Source organism: Myxocyprinus asiaticus, chromosome 6, assembly GCF_019703515.2.
Source record: "Myxocyprinus asiaticus isolate MX2 ecotype Aquarium Trade chromosome 6, UBuf_Myxa_2, whole genome shotgun sequence".
Taxonomy (NCBI): Eukaryota; Metazoa; Chordata; class Actinopteri; order Cypriniformes; family Catostomidae; genus Myxocyprinus; species Myxocyprinus asiaticus.
Window position 1 is genome coordinate 52,448,342 of NC_059349.1, and position 27,164 is coordinate 52,475,505.

The 27,164-nt window shown below is 37.3% G+C and overlaps 2 protein-coding genes across 2 annotated transcripts in view; both read left to right on the forward strand.

The window, feature by feature from the left end:
- LOC127442535 (neurturin) overlaps window positions 1-7,664 on the forward strand; it is a 47,431-nt gene extending 39,767 nt beyond the window's left edge. Inside the window, exon 4 of the mRNA XM_051700643.1 lies at window positions 5,995-7,664. Within this exon, the coding sequence (XP_051556603.1) occupies window positions 5,995-6,449 (455 nt within the window). The 3' untranslated portion in view covers window positions 6,450-7,664. The remainder of the gene's footprint in view (window positions 1-5,994) is intronic.
- An 11,515-nt stretch (window positions 7,665-19,179) lies between these two features.
- Window positions 19,180-25,591, forward strand: capsla (calcyphosine-like a). Its single transcript, XM_051700640.1, has 5 exons — window positions 19,180-19,213; window positions 19,760-19,880; window positions 23,018-23,195; window positions 23,531-23,740; window positions 24,532-25,591. Exons 2-5 carry the CDS (start codon window positions 19,804-19,806, stop codon window positions 24,631-24,633), a joined length of 567 nt encoding a protein of 188 aa, XP_051556600.1. The 5' UTR covers window positions 19,180-19,213; window positions 19,760-19,803; the 3' UTR covers window positions 24,634-25,591.
- The last annotated feature ends 1,573 nt before the right edge of the window (window positions 25,592-27,164 follow it).

Here is a 27,164-nt window from a genome sequence, read left to right on the forward strand (position 1 = left end):
ACATTTTTATTCATTTATTTGTTGTCAAAGGCATTTAGACCAAATACAAGAGTATGATTCTGTTTGTTTTTTTACTGTTTTTTAACTCTTAAACGGGTCCGAAATTACCCAAACATAACAGTTAAGAGTATTTACAACAGCATAACCAGTATGTACATACACTGGCGGCCAAAAGTTTGGAATAATGTACAGATTTTGCTCTTATGGAAGAAAATTGGTACTTTTATTCACCAAAGTGGCATTCAACTGATCACAATGTATAGTCAGGACATTAATAACATGAAAAATTACTATTACAATTTGAACAAAATGTTCAGAACTTCTTAAACTACTTCAAAGAGTTCTCATCAAAAAATCCTCCACACAATGACAGCTTTGCAGATCCTTGTTATTCTAGCTGTCAGTTTGTCCAGATACTCAGGTGACATTTCACCCCACACTTCCTGTAGCACTTGCCATAGATGTGACTGTCTTGTCAGGCACTTCTCACGCACCTTACAGTCTAGCTGATCCCACAAAAGCTCAATGGGGTTAAGATCCATAACACTCTTTTCCAATTATCAAGTTCAAGTTCAAGTTTATTTATAAAGCACACTTAAAAACAACAAATGTTGTAAACAAAGTGCTGTACAATAAAGATAAAAAATAAAAAAAAATACATTAATACCAGAAATGAAATAGAAATTTCAAAGTGTTAAAAGAACAAACTAATAAAACATTGTAAAACATACAAATAAAAACCCCTATACTTCTCAAACAACATCACAGGCTATAGAGAAAAAATGTGTCTTCAATCTAGATTTACAGGTGCATCTCAATAAATTATAATGTCGTGGAAAAGTTCATTTATTTCAGTAATTCAACTCAAATTGTGAAACTCGTGTATTAAATAAATTCAGTACACACAGACTGAAGTAGTTTAAGTCTTTGGTTCTTTTAATTGTGATGATTTTGGCTCACATTTAACACAAACCCACCAATTCACTATCTCAAAAAATTAGAATATGGTGACATGCCAATCAGCTAATCAACTCAAAACACCTGCAAAGGTTTCCTGAGCCTTTCCTGAGCTACACAATCATGGGGAAGACTGCTGATCTGACAGTTGTCCAGAAGACAATCATTGACACCCTTCACAAGGAGGGTAAGCCACAAACATTCATTGCCAAAGAAGCTGGCTGTTCACAGAGTGCTGTATCCAAGCATGTTAACAGAAAGTTGAGTGGAAGGAAAAAGTGTGGAAGAAGATGCACAACCAACCAAGAGAACCGCAGCCTTATGAGGATTGTCAAGCAAAATCGATTCAAGAATTTGGGTGAACTTCACAAGGAATGGACTGAGGCTGGGGTCAAGGCATCAAGAGCCACCACACACAGACATGTCAAGGAATTTGGCTACAGTTGTCGTATTCCTCTTGTTAAGCCACTCCTGAACCACAGACAATGTCAGAGGTGTCTTACCTGGGCTAAGGAGAAGAAGAACTGGACTGTTGCCCAGTGTTCCAAAGTCCTCTTTTCAGATGAGAGCAAGTTTTGTATTTCATTTGGAAACCAAGGTCCTAGAGTCTGGAGGAAGGGTGGAGAAGCTCATAGCCCAAGTTGCTTGAAGTCCAGTGTTAAGTTTCCACAGTCTGTGATGATTTGAGGTGCAATGTCATCTGCTGGTGTTAGTCCATTGTGTTTTTTGAAAACCAAAGTCACTGCACCTGTTTACCAAGAAATTTTGGAGCACTTCATGCTTCCTTCTGCTGACCAGCTTTTTAAAGATGCTGATTTCATTTTCCAGCAGGATTTGGCACCTGCCCACACTGCCAAAAGCACCAAAAGTTGGTTAAATGACCATGGTGTTGGTGTGCTTGACTGGCCAGCAAACTCACCAGACCAGAACCCCATAGAGAATCTATGGGGTATTGTCAAGAGGAAAATGAGAAACAAGAGACCAAAAAAATGCAGATGAGCTGAAGGCCACTGTCAAAGAAACTTGGGCTTCCGTACCACCTCAGCAGTGCCACAAACTGATCACCTCCATGCCACGCCGAACTGAGGCAGTAATTAAAGCAAAAGGAGCCCCTACCAAGTATTGAGTACATATACAGTAAATTAACATACTTTCCAGAAGGCCAACAATTCACTAAAAATGTTTTTTTTTTATTGGTCTTATGATATATTCTAATTTTTTGAGATAGTGAATTGGTGGGTTTTTGTTAAATGTGAGCCAAAATCATCACAATTAAAAGAACCAAAGACTTAAACTACTTCAGTCTGTGTGCATTGAATTTATTTAATACAGGAGTTTCACAATTTGAGTTGAATTACTGAAATAAATGAACTTTTCCACGACATTCTAATTTATTGAGATGCACCTGTAAATATGGCCAATGAGGAAGAAGACCTAACAACAAATGGATGTGCATTCCACAACCTGGGGGCTGCAACTACAAATGCCCGATCACCTTTGGTTTTCAAATGTCTAGCTGTTGCATTTTGGACTACTTGCAGACATGAAAAAGAAGACGGAGACAAACCCACATATGAGGCGTTGCAGTAATCCAGCCGGGATGTAATAAGAGCATGAATCACTATTTCCAAGTCCTTCTGAGAGAGAAACTGTTTTAATTTAGCAATTGACCTGAATGAAAAAAGCTTCCTTTAACAACGGAATTTATCTGCTTATCAAATAATAAGTCAGAATAAAAGATGACACCCAAGTTCTTAACTCTATTGTGCAAGGTTAAAGACAGAGTACCTAACTGATTTTCAACGTCAGCGATACATAATGAAGAGACAAAAGCAATGACCTCAGTTTTATCCTCATTAAGCATGAGGACGTTTTCAGATATCCATAATTTAACTTCTTCAAGACAAGAGATGAGATTACTGATGGAACAACAATCGTTAGACCTGACAGGAAGGTAAAATTGTGTGTCATCAGCATAACAATGATAAGTGACACTGTACTTCTGAAAGATAGAGCCTAGAGGAAGCATATACAGAGAAAAAAGCAGAGGACCCAACATGGAGCCTTGTGGGACGCCACATGTGATCAGTGTTGAGGATGAGAAGTGATTATCAATACTGATAGAATAAGTTCTTTCCTTAAGATATGAGGGAAACCAGTTTAATGCAACTCCTTGGATGCCAACCACCCTCTCAAGACGATTTAAAAGAATGGAGTGATCGATCGTGTCAAATGCTGCACAATTGTATTAAAAATGATCTTGGGCCTATGGGCATTTTTAGCAATTATTTCAGAGAAGTAATTACATTTTGCAGTCTTGACGGAGACTTGATACTGCTTTAAGTAATCACAAAACATTTCAAATGAAACCTTAAGTTTATCCTTCTTCCACTTATACTCTGCCTTCCTAAATTCCTGCCTAATAGAGCAAGTATGCTCATTAAGCCAAGGCTGGATGCCTGACATATTTTTACCTCTCAGCGACTTTAAAGGAGCAACCTGGTCTTAAATGGCAGTGCAAGTTGTATTAAAGACTTCAACCAACTCTGATATGTCTGAAGTACAAGTAATAACATCTGTGATATGAGACAGATAAGCAGAAGCATACACCTCTGTAAACTGCATGACTGTGAAAGAATGAATAGCACGAGTGAGGTGCCGGTGTACAGGGGGTGGAGATACAGAATGTGGCTGCACAGACTCAAATAAAACAAAACTATGGTCAGAGATTCCAGAATCTACTACCTCAAGATTGGTCACATGAAGACCAGAGGTTAATACCAGATCAAGAATATGACCCTTTACATGAGTAGGGCCCGAAACTAACTGTGTGAGATTAAAGGAATCCACCATACATTAAAAAAAAAATCCTTGACTAGAGGTTGTGTTTGGCAGCATATGTGAATATTAAAATCTCCCAGAATTAACAGCTGGTCAAAACGAGGTACCAGGGATGAAAATAAAATCTTTATTAGGTTTTAGGGTTTGGGTAAGGGGTTAAACTTAGGAAAAAATCATAATAACATTATTGGTTCGTTTTATTTTTCTCTATGGGAGTAAAAGTCGCCATCTCGTACATTATTATGACTATGTCATGTGATCGAGTAGGGACAATCAGCCCTAAAGATCAGATTTGAAAAACAAAACAGTGTGAACAAACCTAATAATACCTCAGTTGTTCCTCAACACCAATGTGATTAAATGAAGAGCAAATGGAGACCTCAGTAATCTCACAAGTGTCTTCTCTAGAGTTTCAGAAGAGATCAACAATGTCTCAGACTGTGCTCAGATCTGCCAAGATACCAAAGTCTGGCATCAATTGTCAGATCTCAATATGAACTCATCAAATAAGTATTTCTCATCAAATTCTTCCAAGACCAAATTATTTGAGCTATGCTATCCACATTAATTTTATAGCTCTATACACTTACTGTATGTCAACATATATCTCTGCTAAGAAATTGTGGAACATCTGAGACAAAGTTGATACTTTAAGCTCCTGAGACATGAGTGTGACTGCTGTGTGTATTTTCAATTTTCCTTTTGATTTGTAACTAGCAGCACCTAAAAATATATATCTAGAGCAAACAGATTTCCTAAATAATTATGTCCACATATGTGGACAGCGGGACTAAGTTGTGAAATTTTAAATAATACCAAGCTACAGAAAGTAAGTTAGTATATACTGGCTACCACCCCTGGAGTTCACTAGTTCGCTAGTTCGAATCCCAGGGCGTTCTGAGTGACTCCAGCCAGGTCTCCTAAGCAACCAAATTGGCCCGGTTGCTAGGGAGGGTAGAGTCACATGGGGTAACCTCCTCGTGGTTACCATAATGTGGTTCATTCTCGGTGGGGCACGTGGTGAGTTGTGCGTGGTTGCCGCAGTGGATGGCGTGAAGCCTCCACACACGCTATGTCTCTGTGGCAATGCACTCAACAAGCCACGTGATAAGATGCACAGGTTGACAGTCTCAAACTGGGATTCGTCTTCCACCACCCAGATTGAGGCAAATCACTATGCAGCCACGAGGACTTAAAAAAGCACATTGGGAATTGGGCATTCCAAATTGGGAGAAAAAGGAAAAAAAAGAAAAAAAAAATTGTTTATGTTTCCAGGAGTGTTGGTTATTCATGTTTTTGAGACATTACAGATATTACATCAGAAATGTGCATAATTAATTCTGATTCAAAGTAATGTCCAGCATCATCCAATCAATGGCAACCATGTTAAAATAAAATGATACATTATAAATTCTGAATCTATGTACTGATTATCATTGTCCCATGTCTGCCAAACATGTTGAGTGGTCCAAACATCATCTGCTGCCTGAAACTGAACTTTTGATCTGATTTTAGAAGTGAATGCACTTAGCTACATAGAAAGCTATAGGCTGCTCTCTTGCTCCCTATTTAGTGAATGACTTAACCTCCAGTGTGTCGTCTGTCTGCACTGGTCTCAGAACAGTTTGAAATGCACCTTATTTTCATCTTAACTCCATATAAAGCATCTGAACACAATGTTCGTTTTTTTCTCAATGTGAAAATGCACAGTAAATAAAGGATTTCTAATAAAAACCATGCGCTATATTACACATTAGTGCACATTGTAATTTACATATATTAAATTAAATTAAATAATAAATGGCTAAAACTGTAAAAATGGCATATCAGATGAAACTAGAGACTCTAATCATTTGAATAAAACAGGTTTCAATGTATAAACTTAATTAGGTTTCTTACCAGATGCAGTTTTGTTGACGTTTCTCCCATAGACAAACTCCGCTGTGATCAGCGCCATGTTGTTTGGTCACATGACTCTGTGCGTGGAAAGTTAACTCTTTACTGACAGCCCAGAGTCTCCTGAACTGAGACCAGCTGGTTTAAATTAAATTAAATTATGTGTTGCGTATAGCGAACCAAAATACAACGTCCACACGTGTACGCGGGGTCGCACAAGGTTTATAAAACAAGACAACAAGAACTTATTTGCAATACCTCCAAGCAATAACATTTCCTCTGGGTATTTTTCTCTCCTAGTCTCCTACCTCTTCCAAAGCTTCACCGAGGGTGAATTGAGGAGGGTGATTGCGACCCTGGTGGACCAAAAGGAGAGGAGGGTCCGAACCGAGGCTGGACGGAGGACCAAACGAGCACGGAAAGGCCCAAAGCCGTGTTCGCTACACGAGATAGAGCTGACCGTGAGCGAGCTGGGTCTCGGGTACGAAAGTGACGAGACTGTGCTCTTCAGGTACTGCAGTGGCAAATGCACCCATGAACGACGCAATTATGACTTTGTGATGGAGCACATGCAGTTAAATAACGGCTCCAGCGAGAAAGGCCGGCGAGGACGGGATAATGGAAAAACAGACAAGACACGCTACACTCCTTGTTGTCGCCCTACAAAGTTCGAGAAGAAAATGTCGTTCTTCGACAACAAGGACAGATTCTACACCATCCAGAACGTATCTGCGAGAGCGTGTGGTTGTGTATGACAATCTGGTAGCTATGGAAACTTCAGGGAGTACGCCTGTACATTACCATGGCAAAAGAGGATGCTTTGAGGCTTGTGGCTGTGTGGAATTCCATGGTATCTGTAGGAGCTTCGGAAAGTGTTACCGAGTGACGCAGAAGACTACGGAGCTATCCAAGAATGTAGGGCAAATTGCAATTTTAAAAGATGCTATGCCACCATGGAAAGAGTCAAAGCTGCAGAAAGAGTGTTCGATAAACACCAAAGACAAAGCCAGTAACAAAGTCTTAAGCCATGGCAACTATGTAAATTAAACCTAGAGTTTGATTACTGGCACAGGAAACTGGTTAGTACTGACCAAACTGATTACAAAAGATTGCAAGGTCATATTTTTAACCAGAGGTGGATGGCCGGTTTAATCAGATGGGACCAAAAGCAGGCGGGAGATACTCCACAAAAACAAATACAGAAAATAATATTTAACCAAAGAGATATATGTATATTTATACAGTGGGGTCCAAACCAGAGGTTGCGATATTGGAAAATTCTCAGTCATTTACCAATATATTTAAACACTGACGGATAATTGCTGTCCATCAGAAAACCACGCACCACTTGTGCTCCATTTTGAGGAGACACTATGTCAGTGATTTACTGCATGATAAAGTGCAAAAAAGTATAAGAATAAAAGAACAGCACCACAAAAATATCTATATATATCTATATATATAATAATAATAATTCAGCCATTTCTGCCAATTATACTTGCATTTAATTTTGTTATTTGAGTGGAATACCTAAATAGACTGATCTTCAGATGTGCCTCTCATCTGTGTCACTTCATGTTGATATCAGACACACTGAAGAAGGTCCACAAAGTCTTGTGCATGTATGTTTGTGCTTTTTTTTTAAATTTCCAATCGGATGGTTATTTCCTTTCAAAGCCACACATAACCGGCAAAGAGTTTACAAATGTTGTTTTAGCACAGCAGTTGATTGACAGGTAGAGCTTTCACCCTAGAACTAGAAAAAAGCCATTATAATGGATGCTATGAACCTGAATGTGGCCTTAGTACTTATGAAATTAAAACGAGTATAACATGTAAAAACAAACTCGAGCACTTGTGAGTCGAAAGTGTCATAGAAGCACCACAAAATGGTGTGGTTGCCTCAGCAATTGCGTTTTTCGTCGCACATTTGCTTTTTCTGACACTATCGGTTTAGGTTTAAGGTTTAGGGTAGATAGGTCGGGGGGGGGGGGGTTCTCCCCTTTTCTCCTCAATTTGGAATGCCCAATTCCCAATGCGCTCTCAATCCGGGTGACGGAGGATGAATCTCAGTTGCCTCCGCGTCTGAGACCGTCAATCCGTGCATCTTATCACGTGGCTTGTTGAGCACGTTACCGTGGAGACGTAGCGTGTGTGGAGGCTTCACGCTATTCTCCGCGGCATCCACGCACAACTCACCACGCGCCCCACCGAGAGCGAGAACCACATTATAGCGACCACAAGGAGGTTACCCCATGTGACTCTACCCTCCCTAGCAACCGGGCCAATTTGGTTGCTTAGGAGACCTGGCTGGAGTCACTAGGCACACCCTGGATTCAAACTCGCGACTCCAGGGGTGGTAGTCAGCGTCAATACTCGCTGAGCTACCCAGGCTCCCGGGAGTTCAGTTTTGTTGATTTAAACTCAATAGAGCATTAACCTTTTGGGAGACTCTATTTTAATTTTAACTCTATTTTAGTGCCACACAGTGGACATTTCACCCCTCAACTGCCACAATAAGGAGCCACATAATATCATTTTGCCACGGTTACATTATTTTCATGAGATCAGGCTCAAAAATGCTGCTATTTTGCATTTTTGTAATTTGATATAAACATTTTCATTACAAATTATATTATCAGCATAATAAGAGTTAAAAGTTCAACTAAAAAACGTACATAATGTAAGAATTTCTTAGGATTTGGTATGTTCCCCTTATATATGAATACATATTTCTCATTTTACACCACAAATGTTCTGTTTTCAATTATTCAAAACTCTAAAACTTTCTGTTTATATCCAGTTTTAAATGACAAAAAAAAAAAAAAAATGTTTTCAATGTGGTCTCAGACTTTTGGACCCCACTGTATTTTCAAAAGAGCTACAACGAGAGCTGTTCACTTTTGTTACAAATCCAATTTCTGAATACTGAAGTATGAAGTGCAACACAGTTGTGAAAACTACCTCAATTTCTTTCTTTTTGCTTGTTTTCTTAGAAAAAATATACATGCAGTGAATCTTGCTCGACCGCACCCCCTTCCTGGGATTACACTAGTCAGAAATATGAATCAAAGGTATAGAGAAGTTGAAATGCTTCTCTCCCCACGAGTCACTCAGGATAGAAATTATACAAAGAATCATTGTCAATTGAAGCATAAGACTCACTAAATCAAACATTCTAATTGGTCTTTAAAGCCTTGCCAAAACATGTCTGGTCAAATCCAAAATTTCTCTCGTCTTTGAGACGGTTTCTACACAGATCTTGATACTTAAGACCCTTTTTTCAAAGGCAATAATGAAGTACAGCTTTAGAGGTTTTCCCATAAGTATGGTCCATCGAAGACCTTAAAAGTTCTGTTTCCATGATCACTGTTCATGTTTACATTCTTAAAGACAACTGACATCACATGACAAATTTAAGTCCTTTTCAACAGCAAAATCCATTAATTTGTTTTCCTTAAACATGTTTATGAACATGTCACTGTAATCTTTACTTATACATATGCAACAGTTCACTCTTAAAAATAAAGGTTCTTAAATGGTTCTTTTCAGCAAAAACCCCTCTTCTTATCAAAAACCATTACAGCTCTTGGGTTATTGTTTAGTAGTTCTTGCTGTTCTGGGTTTTTTAAAGCACCAGTATATCATTTTCCCTCACGCCCATGTTGTTACAAACTAGAGGTCGACCGATAGTGGATTTTGCAGATACGATAACTAAGGTGGTGGGAAAGGCAGATAACCGATTAATCACCAGATCGTTTTTAAAATCTATTTATAGAAAGTTAAAAAAAAAACTTGTTCTTTCTATACTATACTGACGGGAAAAAACAGAGTCCAAAATGAATAAAATCCCAATTATAATGTAGATTTGGTGCATAACGCAGGACTTGTAAGTATAAACAAGCCCAAAACACATAGGGGACTCTTATTTTGAAATGACAAAATTAAGAAAAAAACTATCTGCAACTATCAACATAGATTTTTGCCGATAACCGATAGTTCCAAAAAGCGACTATCGGCACAGATTAATCGGAAAAAAGCGATGTATCGGTCTACCTCTATCACAACCCCTTATGCTTTTATTTTCCCTGTGAAACACAAAAGGAGAATTTCTGAACAATCTTCATGCAGCTCTTTTCCATACAACCACAGTTCATAGTGACAGTGTCTGTCAGACTCCATAAAACCATAAAAAAGAACCATAAAACACCATTACAGGGATAGTTCACCCAAAAATGAAAATTCTCTCATCATTTACTCACCCTCATGCCATCCCAGATGTGTTTGACTTTCTTTCTTCTGCTCTGTAGATCCATACAATGCAAGTCAACAGATTCCAAAACTTTGAAGCTCAAAAAAGCACATAAATGCAGCATAAAAGTAATCCAGATGACAGAGTGGTTTAATTATTGTCTTTTGAAGCAATACTGTGGGTGTGTGAGAGAAACAGATCAATATTTGAATTTTTTATAACTATTAATCTTCGCTTCCAGCCTCACGTCATGTAAACGCGTTGGTATGTTCAAATGAGAACTGATGCCTTTGTGAAAAAATACAGAAGCACAGCGTTGTTTAAACAGAGGAGGAGGAGCTTTTCTTAATGCTTGTTTTGGTTTGCAAACAGCTATCGGTCTGTTCATTTGCATAGGATACTTCTTGCGTTAACATGCCAATGCGCTAACGCGAGAGAACGCTCTACACTCGTGTGGACGTGTGTAGTAGATTTGACTGAAAGTGAAATTGAATAGTTCAAAAAAGTTTTAAATATTGATCTGTTACTGTGATACACCTATCATATCACTTCAGAAGACATTAATTAAACCACTCGTAACATATGGATTACTTTTAAGCTGCCTTTATGTTCTTTTTGGAGCTTCAAAATTCTTGTATTGACTCTTCTAAAAATCTTACATCATACACATCTGGGATGGCACGAGGGTGAGTAAATGATGAGAAAATATTCATTTTTTGGTGAACTATCCCTTTAAGTACTTCATATGACTTTTGTGTTATATTCCAAGTCTTCTGAAACCATACAATAGCTTTTTGTGAGAAACAGACTGAAATTTATGTAATTGTTCATGGAATCTCAAGAGTGCAACTCAAAAGAATCAGTCGATGACATCAAACCTGCTACAGCCCATACTTTTTTTATCTGAACGTGATCGCAAATGACATTTCACAGCTTCGGCAGAGCAGAAAATTATCAGTCAATAACAATCTAAATTTCACACAAAGCTGTCATATGACCAGTGCTGGGGAGTGACTAATTAAAAGTATTGATTCTTTCACAACACAGTAGCTTTTCCAGTAATCAGCTTTTTTATTTTCCAGTTATTTGCGCTGTAGCATCACAAAATGCTTCATTTGCGTTTGTATTGGGAATGCATCAATGCAGCCAAATAATTTGAGTGAATCAGTTCTTTCGGACAGTTAATGTAAATGAACTGGTGAAAATAGACGATTCACTTAGCTTGAGCGTTGGGAACTCCAATTCATTTTGGTGAGTCGGTTGGTTCAGACAGGTTCATGTAAATGAACTAGTTCACAACCTGTAAATGATTCAGTAATTCAAAGACTCAAAGGGACTTTGCCAGAAATCATTTTCTTCTTTTTAGAAGCGAAATATTTAGTAAATTACTACTCCCTGAAAGATACTAATGAAATAAGGGTCTCTGTGACAGCTCAAGACTCTGTAAACAGCAAACAAAAATGTGTCCGCGGGCCACGGTCACTGATGCTTTCTGCCTGTCATTCATTTTGTGCATTCTCATAGTATTGTAGTTACAGCGAATTATTGAGGCTTAATGCCATTTTTATGCCATGTTGCTCATAACGGTTATCTGTTGAGGGCGCTATTCTGCTGCTGCTGCTGCTGTTGTTTTTGACAACCGTTTCTGCTTGTGTTGGTCTCAATTAAGCTCATTTGTTTTGTTTTTTATGAGTGCTGGGTTTTGGGGGAAAGGGGGCGTGGCTAATCCAACACACTCTCACGGCGAAATCGTCAGGATTTGTATGGCTTTTCTAAATTTGGCTAATTCGTTTGATATCATGTGACTGCACTCGTTTGAATCCCTACGACTTTCACTACAGCCGATGACGTCGCTGGACATCGTTTCCATCTAATACGCGGCAATTGCTTGCTTCTGTCACACACAACAGCTTACTATCATGTTTACACACGCTACTGATTGGTTAAGTTTCGATAAGGGGTTTGGGTAAGGGCATAATATTAATAAGTATACCCTTAACGCCTTGTGCGCTGAACTCGTGCCGGGAATTTGGACGTGATGAAGTCGTACGAGTTTATGCGAACAACGTGGTGCGATACCATACGAAATAGCCAACTCGTAAATTATATGCGACTTTTTATGAGATCGGGTTGGCTAATGTAACAGTCCAGCTTGGGGAAATTCTAGAACGGTAAAATCGCTCCTTTAAGCTACTTTTTGTTAGTAACTTCTAGTCTAGCTAACTACTTTGTTTAAAGAGTAGCTTGACTGTACTTTAACGACTTTAAGTAATGAGTAGCTTGGGAGGCTACAGTTTCAAAGTACCTTCTCCAACACTGCATATGATTGTTGTATGGACTACTTTTATGGTGCTATTTTTGTCCTTTTTACAGCTAGCCAGACATGGTCACTCTGGAAATTGTACGGGAAAAATGCTGGGTAAATATTTTTCAAAAGTTTTCCACTTGAGAAAAAATAACAGCATATGGGTTTGAAACAACATGAGGTTGAGTAAATAATTTTCTTACAGAATTTATTTATTTATTTATTTATTTTTGTGAACTATTCCTTTATTTTTAAGACTGTATAGGTTCCACCCTTTCATTAGAAATGTTTTTTTTTTATATGTTATCCTAGTCTCTGGATGAATTGCGAGTATAAAAGTTGTCAGAAGCACCGTTTACCAATCATTGTATGTGTAAAGATCATTGCACTGCTAAAAAGACTGATGGTGTAGTTGACAGTTCTAAGCTGTTCAGACATACAGGATTAAGAGTTAAGTTTAGCCCTTGTCCTTTCTGAAACATGTTGTAAAGGTGTAGCCCGGGCTTCCATTGTTAAACTCCAGTTAATTTCCTGTGGATTTCTATATGTTACACAATATTAATTCCAAGTGTGAACGACGCCAGTCAGAAACACTCAATGGAAAGTCTGGTTTATATCTTATATAGTTGAATTTGGTCTAAGTTAAATGAGCCACAATAGCCAAAGCAGTTGTTTAGAGATTAATGCGATAGCACAGTTTGTTCACAGTACAATTTGAAAACAACAGTCAACATCTGCATTTCTTAATGTTAGTTTAGATAACTACTTCAACCTTACTGTTCTAGGTTGTGGTCTAATTGAGTAACTCTGAAGTAATTAAGGACAAAACTACAAATGAGATTGGAGTCACGCCCTAAACACGTCTTTCCTTCAAAGCTAATGGATTTACCGTAAAAACAAGGCAACAGCTAATGGAGCAGTCTATTTATATGTGTCAGTTCAACTTCCATTCAGGAATACCTTACAATGAAATTAAATTCAATGTCATTGACTTGTTGCACATGTCAAACGTACCACAATGAAATGAGCAAGTTCAAACGGACAGTAAATCTTGGCCTGCGGACATGTCCATTGTATTGTCTTCTATTTGTGGAAGACATTTAGGGGCACTTTGCCAGAGGTTGAGCCCGAGTAAGCGAATAAACTGTGTCTAAACTCGCTAATTGGATACAGAACGTGATCGCTTGTTTCAACCAGGCATTTTCAGGACTATGCAAATAAAACTGCAACAAGCTTACTTCTTTTCTTTTATGCAAACAAAATCCAACTTCAACAAAAGCAGTTCAACTTTCACTGTTAATCAGTATGTTAAAGGTCTTATTTTCCAGTAAATCTATCTAAACATCGTTTAAACTTTATACATTTTTTTAGAAGCTAACAGAGATATTAAGACCCTTTATTTTATTTATTTTTTATTTTTTCAAAAAATCTTGAATTAAATCAACGTTTCATACCACATTAGTGAATTGTTTTATCTTGCTTTGGATGTTGCGATAATGAGATGCTTTTACTGGAAAACAAGAAAAAAATATTGATTAAGAAATTTATTTTTTGCAGTGATGGAAATAGATCCAAAATATTTGTCAAGGCAGAAATAATAGGGGTTCAATAATGTTACTTCTCTTTATAGTGGAGTGGAGCACTTTGTATGTAATTCTGTTTAAATACACTCAAAAAAAAAAAAAAAAAAAAAAAGATTTTAACCCATTTTTAAAATGTATGCATTTCAATTTCATAACAAAGTCCCATCAAATTGTGTACAAAAAAAATTTAAAAAAATAAATAAATAAAATAATATATATATATATATATATATATATATATATATATTTGTTGTTTTTTTTTTTTTTTTTTGTTAAAGATGACTCAATTCAACTTGATAGAATTTTGTTATGAAATTGAAATGCGTAAATCTTAAAATAATATTTGAGTGTGTTTATATGTGTGTGTGTGTGTGTGTGTGTGTGTGTGTGTGTGTGATTACTGTGTCAGCTCTTCACAATCTGTGGCATCCAGTTTTGGCAGTGTTGGATTTTTCATACCGACAGCAGAAATGTCGATGCAGTGCATCTGTGTTGTGGATTTAACTGTATTTATTGCAAAATATTTTTCATTTATATTTAGATATTTTTGTTGTAAGGGAGACAGTAACTTATTTATTATGTCACACTTGTGCCAAATGGAATTTCTAAAGTCGTCTGAATAAACATACCCAGCTTAAAACAAAAAGTTGCTTGTTTGTCTTTCCTAAGTTTCTAAATTCCCTTTCCAGTTACAGTCAACTACCAGATGTGTAGACTGCAGATTTACATTGCTGCAATTTCATGACACAAACAGAATAATTCAATTCTGGCGGGAGAATACGTTGAGCGATCTTGTTTACAAAGTTTTGCTATTTAAGCTTTTGGGGTGAAGCAAGGACTTCACATGACGTGACTGTCAAAAACACCATATTGAACCAAAATGCATTAGGGTAATTAAAGCAAAAAGGATGCACCTGTGCATAATAATTAATATCTGCATTGGAAATAGTAGCATATTAAGAGGGAATCTCATGAAAACATGTCTAGTTCATGTTTCACCCCAAAATCAAAAGAAAATGGGGAAAAAAAGGCTTTTGCATTTTGAATTATTTGTATGACTAAAACGCACATCCCACCTAATCATTTTCATTTAGTTTTCATTGTAATACAGTATTTGTATTGTTTTAAAGTAAACAAAAAACGTCTGTTATGCAATTATTTTTCTATTTAAATCAGCATAAATTAAAGGTAGCTTACAAGTACTAACATGATGTGTAAATACTAGGGATGCATCGATGTATCGGTTATAAGCATGAAAACACCGATACGAAAAACCGATGGTTTATTTATAATTATACCATGGTCTGTTCGAATACTCGATTCTGATTGGCTGGAAAGCGTGCAGTTCAAACCGTTGAATGCACAGGTAGTTCTGGTCAGTTTTAATCACCATTCGATATTAATTCGCTGTTTGTAACTCTAGCAACATAACATTACAGAGCAAGCAGAGTAAACTATAGCAACTGAAAACATTTCCTAACCACTTTAAAAAGCATAGCTAATATAATGGAATTCAGCTTGTTTTGCACGGAGGGTGAGAGAAGGAAATCAGGACCTATTAAATGCGTCTTTCGGTGTCCGGCAAGGCGATGCAAGACGATTTAAACTGTAACGTGTTGTGTATATTATGTGCTGAAGTGCCGCCTATAGCCACTAGAGGCCCAAACGCACGCAGCATTTTGCAGTGAAGCGCTACCGTTCATGGACAAATTGCGATTTCATTAATTCAATCAATCGTGTAGCCTTGATGGATACCATACTGCTGTCTCAGAGGTGTGTTTTGAATGGGTTTCCCCTTATTATACAGTAAGTACTACTTTTACTGTCACTGCCACGTTTGTAATGTCGATTTTTCCACATGAATGAATACAAATGAAATAATACATTTTCTCTGGAGTGCCAACCCCTCTACTACTGTGGATATTATTATTTCTGGATTGTGCATTTAAATTCACAGTTTTGACCAAGTGTGTGTTCACACTACATTTTCTCTAATTTAGAACAGGCGGAGCTGCAGATCTAAGGCCCTTAGATGAAATGAACCGTTATTTTTTTATTCTTCCAGTCAAAATTAGCACTGCAAGAAATATATTACAGCTGTAACTAATCAATTCTGGCAAGTGACCATGGGATAAGTGTGATAATCCACGGCTAGGTGTGCGTTAAACAATTTAAAATGCACTTCGCGGAGGGTTGTTCTTCACCTACACGTCGTGCATTTTAAATTGTTTAACGCACACCTAGCCGTGGATTATCCCTTACTTAATTAGTAACACACTTTGTAAAAACTCTGTGAATTTAAATGCACAATCCAGAAATAATAAAATAGCCACAATATAAAGAAGGGTTGGCTCTCCTGAGAACATGTAATATTTAATTTCTATTATTTCTCGTTCTCACGTTAATGCGAAAAAAATACCATAAACGGACGTGACAGTTGTGAAAGCGGCACTTACCTATAGGCTACATGATGAGGGAAACCATCCAAAACACTTTGAAACCAGCAGATTTTGACTTCTGATATATCGGTATGATATTCATTAAAGGAATGTTCCGGGTACAATACAAGTTGAGCTCAATTGACAGCATTTGTGGCATAATGCTGATTACCACAAAAATGTATTTTGACTCGTCCCCCCTTTTCTTAAAACAAAAAGCAAAAATCTGGGTTACAGTGAGGCACTGTCAATGGAAGTCAGTGGTGCCAATTTTTAAACATTAAAATACTCACTGTTTCAAAAGTATAGCCACAAGACATAAAGGATATGTGTGTAAAAAATGGTTTTAGCATAGTGACTCGCCTCAATCTGGGTGGCGGAGGACGAATCTCAGTTGCCTCTGCGTCTGAGACCGTCAATCCGCGCGTCTTATCACGTGGCTTATTGAGTGCGTTACCGCAGAGACGTCGCGTGTGTGGAGGCTTCACGCTATTCTCCGCGGCATCCAGACACAACTCACCACGCATCCCACCGAAAGCGATAACCACATAATAGCAACCACGTGGAGGTTACCCCATGTGACTCTACCCTCCCTAGCAACCGGGCCAATTTGGTTGCTTAGGAGACCTGGCTGGAGTCACTCAGCACGTGCTGGATTCGAACTAGAGACTCCAGGGGTGGTAGTCAGCATCAACACTCGCTGAGCTACCCAGGCCCGGGCGATAGGTTTTTTTTTTTAAATCGGTATTGTATCAGCCAAAACATTTCATATCTGTGCATCCCTAATAAATGTTTTTTTTTTTTTTTTTTTTTTTTTTTTTTTTTAAATAATGTCATGAAAAAAATGTCACAATGCCAAAAATCTTATGGTCCTAAAACTAGGCATCAAGTATTTATTTTTATTTTTCCGTTGATCTTGTGGTGAAATATGACCTAGACATGTTCTTGATAGGTTTTGGAAGATTAAACTTTATACATTTATAAAATTATTTGAATAAACACCTTGTTTGGATTTAACCTATATATAACTTTAACAAAAATGGAAATGTTCTGACCAAACTTTCAAGATTGAAATAGATAAAAACCTTTCACAGCAGCGAAAACATCAACAAAGACTAAGCACTACATGACCACAAATACAAGTGTTGCCCATGGGCAGTAAACATTTACCCCATTGTGGGGTGGTCTGGGTAAGATCGGGGTTAATTCATTCTGTGGGCGTCATTCAGACCAAACATTACTGGAGCATATCGTTTTTACAAGAGTAATACCTCTAAAACCTCAAATGTACTCGGTGAAATACGGTTTTGTTTAAAATCACTGAGCCACTGTAAACAACTTAGTATAAACTACTGGTACAAAGAGCTGCTAGATTTAAATCTTCCTGAAAGTGGCACAATTTCAGAAAGATTGAGGTGACTATCTGTTTCTTTGCACTTTCATCACACATGAAAACAATTGAATGTACTTCAACTGCTTCCCCTTAAATGACATTTTCACATTTAACCTTTAAAAAGTATGGTATTGGTAAACATCAACACACAAGAACGGTTTTGTGGACTGTTTAGTCTTCCTGTCATTAACCATTATATCAGTCTCACGAAACTTGTCAAGAAATGTCTGTCATATTTCACCACAAAAGCTATAAGATATCAGAAATTATATTTTTTACTTAAAGAAAATGAAGCCTATTTTAAGAATCTTCACTGCATTACAATAATGGGAATCACCATAGGAAAATAATGGGAATTACAAAAAATACGTCTTGATGTATCATTGTTGTACGGTCTTTAAATTACACTTTCTTCATGCAAAATATAATATAAAAATATAAAACAATCTCTGTTTGATTTTTGAGGTGAAATGTAACCTGGACATGTTCTTGTAAGATTCACCTCCTTGTTTTGAAAGGCTAGAAAACTCTAAAACTACCTCAAAAAATGACCTCAATCTAAATACTAAAGAGGAAGGAAGTATATACATGTCCCCTTACCTGTACTGAAAGGTCATAGTTTAGCATCTTTTAAAACAGTTGGAGTCAAGGGCGTAGCCAGGAAATTACTTCTGTGTGGGCCTCCATATACATGGATGGGCCAAGTTTTCACCCCAATTTTTTTTAACCACATTTTCCTTAACAATAGGGAAGTGGCGCATTCAAACAGTTCTTTCACACTTTCAGAAATTAGAATATATGCATTTTTTTATTCTTTTATTTTGTTACTGTTTTATAAATATATATTTGAAATCAAAAAAATTATCTCTAATATTGTGGGTGGGCCTGTGTCTAATTTGGGTGGGCCCAGGCCCACCCCGGCCCACCCTTGGCCATGCCACTGGTTGGAGTTTAATGAGTGACGCAGTTATTCATCAAGGACACTTCAACTTCAACATCATTCCCACTTGCAAAAAAATAAAAATAAAAATAAATAAATAAATAATAATAAATAAATAAATCACAATGGCAACCGTCAACCGTCAAGTTCAGTCTAAACGGTCAGATTGTATTTTTACAATGAAACTATGGTGACTTAACACTACTGTCATAAATAAAATAGTTTAACATAATGACAAAAATGTTCTGAAAGCTCCTTGCACCGTTTGAAGGAGGTCCGATATTCATGTATTATTATTTTACAGTGGTAACTACTCAAGGACCTCCAAATAAGTGTTTTTGCATAAACTGTTTTTTTTTTTTTTTTTTTTACCATATGGGAAATGACATAATTCAGCTACTGATATGTTGATTAAAAATGTATTGGTTGATGCTACACACCGCAACAACAAAAATACATACGGGTCTTGCTGATGATTGACAAGCATTACAGCCAATCAAACAGAGGGCTGAGTTTGAAGGGGCGGGGAGATGTGCAGGTGTATCTAAGAGACACTTGAAAAACACATGAGACTGTGCAGTTCACCAGAGGCCACCGCTACAGGAAAGGTATCTCAATATATTCTTAAACTTGTCAACATATTTTGTATTTATATTTATGTTAAACCGCTTTTAATCCTGCAAATCATCTGCAAAATAGGGGACCTCAAGGACATGAATATTTAACAGAAAGTAATAAAGATATAAACTTAGCTTTTTATATATATATATATATATATATATATATATATATATATATATATATATATATATATATATATATTGATAATGAACAGCTACATTGAGTGTGATAAAAATCATTTATTCACATAATTTATTTGTGTTATTTTCTTTTCTTTTCTTCCTGACAATCTCTAGATAATCGTTGGTCTCTATTGTTTTATGGCGGCTTATGTTTACAGTTGCCACGGTTACACTCTTTGCATTTATTTTTCCCAGGCAACCGAAGACGCTACATTAAAACACTTCCTTGTTTGCGCACATGACGTCATGACGACCACCTCAGTCCATTTAGTCATCCCTAATGCACTATATCTAATCTGAGCTCATCAAATTGTGGTTTATATTTACTATTGTGAAAATTCTCTGCCACAGCAATTATCTGAAGTGGGATCCACAGAGACTGTACTAAGGTGATAATGGCCGCAGATGCTTTGCAGGAGCTGAGGCAACAGTGTCTTAACAGAGGAGCATCGGGAATCAAGGGTCTCGGGAGGCAAGATAAATAGTATAGTTTCTTAAAAACAATCCACATGGATATATCTCTTTTAAAGCTGAAGTATGTCATTTTTTCGGTGTTAAAATACTTTCTTCAATCCCAGCTTAATATGTAGTGACATATATACAGTTGCAATCGAAATTATTCAACCCCCCAAGACAGTAAGGATTTACAAAGGTAAGCTTTTCTGATGACCCAGAATTTTTACATCTAAATCAGTTGAGTGACACATTCAAAGTCATAGTGTGAATATATAACCTAATATTTCTAAATAGCAGGATTTTTTAAAAATACAGCCATGTCATAATTATTCAACCCCTATTGCATGTAGCTGTTTCTTCAATATGTAAGGCTACACAAGTAATTGTTTTAAAACAAAATTAAGTCATCAGTCTGCAATGGCACTTATTTAAGTTTAGCGTTGTAAGCAAAAATGTATTTCTATGCAAAAAATGCAATTAAAAATAAGCTGTCTCAAAAACTAATAGAGGAGATTATTTAATTACACAAGAAAGGTCATGGCTAACAGTACATTTCCAAGGCACTTCAATTTCCAATAGACAAAGTTGGCACCACCATTCATACATTTTTTAAATATGGTACAACAGCAACCTTCTTGGGGTGTGGAAGAAAGCAAAACTTCACCAAGGGAAATGTTGACTTGAATATTCAAGAAGTAATTAGGAAAGACCTGTGGAGTCCTGGAAGAAGGTTTAATGGACGTATGACACTAAACTGAAAATGAGTTTTAGACCCATGGGTCAGCAGTACGTCTGGAGTAAGATGACAAGGTGATGACAAGAACGACACCATCCCCACAGTCAAGCATGGAGGTGCGTCAGTCCTGTTATGGGGTGTTTTGCGGCTGCAGGAAACGGCTATCCTGACTATGTGACTGACCCCATGGATTCTTTCAGGTATCAGGCCATTTTGGCATGAAAAATGTGATGCCTTCAGTGTGTAAATTGAAGCAAGACAATAACACCAAGGATACTTCCAAGTTGTCCAAAATCTGGTTCAGGGATAGATCGTGGAATGTCCTTAAATGGCCCTTTCAGTCCATCATTAAAATCCCATTGCAAACCTTTGTTGGGATTACAAGGAAGCAGTGGCAGCACAGAAACCAAAGAATGTCAATGAGCTGGAAGCTTTTGCTCATGAGAAATGTGTAAAGTGTCCGAAGCCCGAGAACACTTACCTGAAACATTTATTTGCTGTTATTAAGGATAAAAGATGCTCCACAAATGATTGACTTTGGGGGTTGAATACTTTTGACATGACATTTGTGGAGAGAATTAGTTATTTTTTATTTTAAAATGTGGGTAAACTGAACTCTTTGTTCTCAAAATCACTCAAATGTGTATTAAAAACTTACTTTGACTGTTTACTGAGGTTTTAGTTGATGTGTTTTAATTCACATCACCAGAATGTATTGCTGGTCAGGGGGGTTGAATAATTTTGATTGCAACTGTAAGTAAGCCATTCATAGGGTCATTTTCTCAAAAACTGTAAACACTGTGTCTCTGTGGCACTATAAAAATTCCTGTGTTTGTTTTGAGTGACCCGCTTAGTTGCGGGCGGGACAATCTAACGGTTTGAACAACAGCAGACGAGGGGTTTATTCTAGAGTTAGACCGATATATCGGTTTTACTGATTAATCAGTGCCGATAGTTGCTTTTTGGAACTATCGTTTATTATCAAATAACTATGCCTATAGCTACCGATAGTTTTTTCCTCAGTGTTCCTATGATAATTACGTTTTTTAAATTGAAGCAAGAGCATACAAAGAAAAATGTGACTATATAGAAACATCCCTCATCAGAACATACATTGTTTCTCCAACTTCATATTGTGAATAATAATAATAATATATAGGCTATAAAAAGCTTAATTTGGTAAATATTAAATATAGAGCATTGTAACGTCTATGTCATTTCAAAATAAAAGTCCCTAGTGAGTTTCAGACATTTTTAGTGTTAAAAGTCCCATGTTATTCACCCTATTATCTTTTTTTTCCTGATTATTATTGGGATTTAGGTTGAAAAATAAGCTACATCTGGGATTGTATTCATTTTGTACTCTGACCTCTATGTCTGTGCTGACTAAGAAAATGTTGTAATATTCTATGAATCGATTTTAAAAAACTATTGCACAATTAATCGGTTATTGGCCTTTGCCACCACCTAAGTTATCGGTATCAGCAAAATCCAACATCGGTCGACCTTTAGTGTATTCGGAAAGCTGTTTTGAAAACATTGTTTTAGTTTTGCAATTCCATTCGGTGGCACTAGTGCTGCAGAAATTACATACTTCAGCTTCAGTTACCTCTGTCTAGATTTACAAAGATAGAGGACTGAAAAGCAATATCCTAGAGCAAATTCTTACAGAGTTTATCATAGCTCAGAAGACTTAATGGAGTTTTGTTACATTTAAATAACTTTATTATCAGATGATACTCCTAAATTTCCCCAGGACAAATAAACATAGGCACAAATGAGAGACTGACACTGACACCTAGTGGCGTGGATGCAGCATAATTTAAAATCAATAGTTTTCAGTTTCAGATGCCATTGTAGAAGTTTAGTATTCACAGTCAGTCATGATTATTTTAATCAATGAGTGAAAGTGTCAAATAACAGGACGGTTACTGAGATTAAGTGAGTAGTATTCATCTGGTCATGTGATTCTAACATGGCCGCCCCCATGTGCGGACCCTCTCCATGTAGAATAAAACAGCTCTTATAAGGTTACTGATGTGACTGGAGTCTATATGATAATGTGAGTGCTCTTGCTTTATTGCAAAATCACAGTTCATGTCTTTAGGAGTTAAACGTTTTTTAGAGGAAAAAAAAATTATGAGTGCTCCTTTAAATAACTTTAATTATCAGATGTTTCTCCTAAAGTTCTTTCTATTTTATTTTAAATGTGACAGAATTTCTGTTATGAGATTGAAATGCATAAAAACATTTTTTTCATGTGTAAAAATATAGAGCTGTAAAATTAACGAGGATGGCACAACTCCAATGATTTGGTCTTGGAAGAATTTAAAAAGAAAAGTTTGAGTTCATATGGTCTCATTTATCAAATCGAGAGCAGAAACGTCTGCTCAGACTTCCCTTTATGTTATCTCCAGGATGTTTCGGATTATAGATGATGATGGCAGTAAGTCTCTGGACTTCCCAGAGTTTGAGAAGGGGCTGGAAAACTACGGTGTGTCTGTGGGGAGGGACAAAGCCAAGCAGATCTTTGCCTTGATAGACAAAGATGAAAGTGGCACACTCAACTTTGAAGAGTTTCTTGAGAAATTAAGGGTAAGAATGACATGCCAAAGTGTTTGCAGAACGCAGTAGCCTTCTCTTGTGTCATCGAATGAGCCCAAACATAGATTATGTTGATTACTAATTATTTTGTTAACCGGTATTATTACATCATGTGAGCAAGATCGACAAGATTTTAAATAGTTCAGGCTTCAAACATAAAACTGTTGACATGACAATTTGAATATGCAATGAGACAGCTTTAATAGCCACTGCATTGAAAATCTACAATGAAGAGAGGAGGATTATTATTTTTTGTGCCCACTTTCAGGAACCACTATAACATGCTAATTTCCATTCTACCCACTGATTCTATTTCCATGCCTCAGCCGCCCATGTCAAATGCACGGAAGCAGGTGATCAACAAAGCTTTTCAGAAGCTTGACCGAACAGGAGATGGCGTGGTGACTGTAGAAGATCTACAGGGTGTTTACAACAGCAAACATCACCCCAAATACAAGAGCGGGGAGTGGACCGAAGAACAAGTCTTCCGTTCTTTCCTGGACAGCTTCGACTCTCCGTACGAGAAGGATGGAAAGGTACCATGCTGTTTTACACATCCTTGAAATAATTACTTTTTTGATGGATGCATCTCCAGCCTAATAAAAGTCTCTTTGGAATTCTGTTGTTGGAAGGAATTTACCTAAAATGTGCTAATATGGTCAAATGTGCCACTCAAAATGTTCAGATCAGACTGAAACGATTAGGGATCTTGTTAAAAAATAAACTTAAGCCGGGGCCTGGGTAGCTTAGTGGTAAAAGACGCTGGCTACCACCCCTGGAGTTCGCTAGTTCGAATCCCAGGGTGTGCTGAGTGACTCCAGCCAGGTCTCCTAAGCAACCAAATTGGCCCGGTTGCTAGGGAGGGTAGAGTCACATGGGGTAACATCCTCGTGGTCGCTATAATGTGGTTTGTTCTCGGTGGGGCGCGTGGTGAGTTGAGCATGGATGCCACGGTGGATGGCGTGAAGCCTCCACACATGCTATATCTCCGTGGCAACGCACTCTACAAGCCACGGTTGATGGTCTCAGATGCGGAGGCAACTGGGATTCATCCTCCACCACCCGAATTGAGGTGAGTCACTACGTGACCACGAGGACTTAAAAGCGCACTGGGAATTTGGCATTTCAAATTGGGTGAAAAAGGGGAAAAATCCAAAAAATAAATACAAAAATAAAAAACTTAAGCCACTCGCTTCTAATGTTGGGATTCTTCAGAGAGATCTGCAGAGCGGTCATGTAGATTTGTCAATTTCAAAACATTACACAGTCCCTTCAGTATCTATAGGACTGGACATATATAATGTGTTTATCTCCTTTCCTTCCTCAGGTCACACTGGAAGAGTTTGTGAATTACTACAGTGGAGTCAGTGCCTCCATTGACAGCGATGAGTATTTCATCACTATGATGCAGAATGCATGGAAACTCTAGACATACTCATGAAACCTTAATTTCTATTTGCGTTCACTTCAATTCTAATCATTCACATCAGTGTTTCTCAATGCGGCTCCTAAAGACCATTTCCCTTTCTGACACTCAATACAACTTGAGCGGAAGAGCTGAATCAGGGGTTTTCAGCACTATTACAATGGTAACTGTTTGTCTTTTGCATTCAGATGGCAATTATTGACAATCTAAAATACCAGGAGAAAGCTTTCCGTTAGCATTCTCATCTCAGTGGCAGTTACTCGGCTGGTGAATGACCCCTCCAGAAGTATGCAACCTGCTCGCTGCTGGCTTTGCTACATGGGCACTTAGTTTTGTGAACGGATTGTGCATATTTTTAATTCAAGTGTGTAATATAGGATTACCGGCTCACTATTGCCACCAGTTCTGTTGTATTTTGCCAGGTATTCCAATCAATTTCTTTGAATAATCCCAGATACAGACAAGCTACTTCTCCATTTTGACGTCGTCTTCTGATATTTCCTACTATTGCAATTATGTGAAATTAAAATGAGAGTAAGCTGGCCCATTTTAATAAGCTGTTTCAATACTCTCTGCCTTTTACACAAATGTGGGGACATCTGGGACGCGAAAGGTAAACAATTTGCAATATACACAAAATTCTGTATGGAAAAGGCCCAAGGGCAGGTTTCTTTTGCACTAAACCAAAACTTATGTGACAATGTGTGTTTTTTTTTTTTTTTTAGAATGACCTCATGACGCACACCATTTTACCACTAAAAGGACATTTGAATGGAAACGAGCAGGAGACAGCAATTTACGCAAACATTTTGTATGCATATTCCCTTTGTCGATAACAGAACAGTGCAAAAAGTGTATGAAAACTTGGTTACTGTTAAAGGAATACTTCACCCAAAAATGTGAATTCTCTCATCATTTATTCACCCTCATGCCATCCCAAATGTGTACAACTTTCTTTCTTCTGCAGAACACAAATTAAGATTTTTAGAAGAATATTTCAGCTCTGTAGGTCCATATAATGCAAGTGAATGGTGACCAGAACTTTGAAGATCCAAAAATTACATAAAGGCAGCATAAAAGTAATCCATACGACTCCAGTGGTTTAATCCATGTCTTCAGAAGTGATATGATAGGTGTGGGTGAGAAGCAAATCAATATTTCAATCCTTTTTTACTATAAATCTCCACTATCACTTTCTTTCAAATTCTGAAAGTGAAAGTAGAGATTTATAGTAAAAAAAAAAAGAAAAAAAAAAGGATTGAAATATAGATCTGTTTCTCACCCAAAGTGATTGGATCGCTTCAGAAGACATACAGTATATTAAACCACTGGAGTTACTGTTAAGATGACTGTGCTTTTTGGAGCTTAAAAGTTTTAGACCCCATTCATTTGCATTGTATTGACCTACAGAGCTGAGATATTCTTCTAAAAATCTTCATTTGTGTTCTGCAGAAGAAAGAAAGTTGTACGCATTTGGGATGGCATGAGTGTGAGTAAATTATATTTTTGGGTGAACTATCCCTTCAATAGCCCTCCAAAAAAAAAAGCAGTCACACAAGCCATTGTGCATAGTGTTGTCAACTTTTCACTACTCAAATATAGCTTGAGCATTTTGCAGCTTTAATATGGGACACGATGCTTTCAAATCAGGGGGCATCCCAAAATGCCAAATTACGGAACCCCACGGCTAATACAGGACAGTTGGCATCTTTTGTGCCAAATACTGTGCAAAGTGTCCAACAGTAGCCCTACAGCAGAAGCTGTCAAAAAAGATGGTCAAATTGTTTTTGGGCCTCTTACTCTTTTTTTAAACGCAGAGGTGTCGATTCGGACAGGAATTATTACACGACCCTGGTGTTGTTGTCGTTTTTAAAGTGCCTGCAAATGCTGAAATTGCCTCATGTGCCAATGTAAAACAATTATCGCCCAAATAGGGCTTTAACTAACATGCAGTGTTCCCGGGGCCACATTGAAAAACACTGATCTACAGTACATAGAACACCAGCAAGTGTTTGCATGCTTATCCGAAGCCTTCAAAAATCAGTTTTTTAGTAAATTAGACTTGTCATTAATAGTACCACTGAAATGGTTCCAACTGTGATATAATTTCTTTTAAATGGTACATATGAACAATGTCTCTTTTATCATTAAAGGCCTTTATTTCTGTCTTGCTGTCATTTTTAGCATTTTGTTTGCTTCCTGAAGTCAATCAATGTTTGAAATGAAAGTAAGCAAACTACATCCTCAGCTGTCTAACATATCCACTTGAAGTTGGTCAGCCGTGGTGTTTACACAATACTCTGTTAGAGTCCATTGTAAATTACAAGTCCAGCATGAAAGAAGCTGTCAGAATCAGGCTTGACAGATGTCACTTCAAAAGACATTTATTGATTTCTTTGACATTTCTATCAGCAATCCAAATAGATGATAAAACACACCAGGTATGAAATTTTATTTTTTAAGTTTGTGCATCCATTCACTCAGTCTGTGTCCTTTGGGGAGTGAGGTGCTCATTTAAGATTCAGTGTCTATAG

Bases quoted from the DNA above. Each gene is read 5' to 3' on its own strand.
- capsla (XM_051700640.1), top strand. From the start codon at position 19,804: ATGGCCGCAGATGCTTTGCAGGAGCTGAGGCAACAGTGTCTTAACAGA. The intron at 19,881-23,017 runs GCAAGATAAATA...TGTTATCTCCAG, and splicing joins GGAATCAAGGGTCTCGGGAG to GATGTTTCGGATTATAGATG. The intron at 23,196-23,530 runs GTAAGAATGACA...TCCATGCCTCAG, and splicing joins AGTTTCTTGAGAAATTAAGG to CCGCCCATGTCAAATGCACG.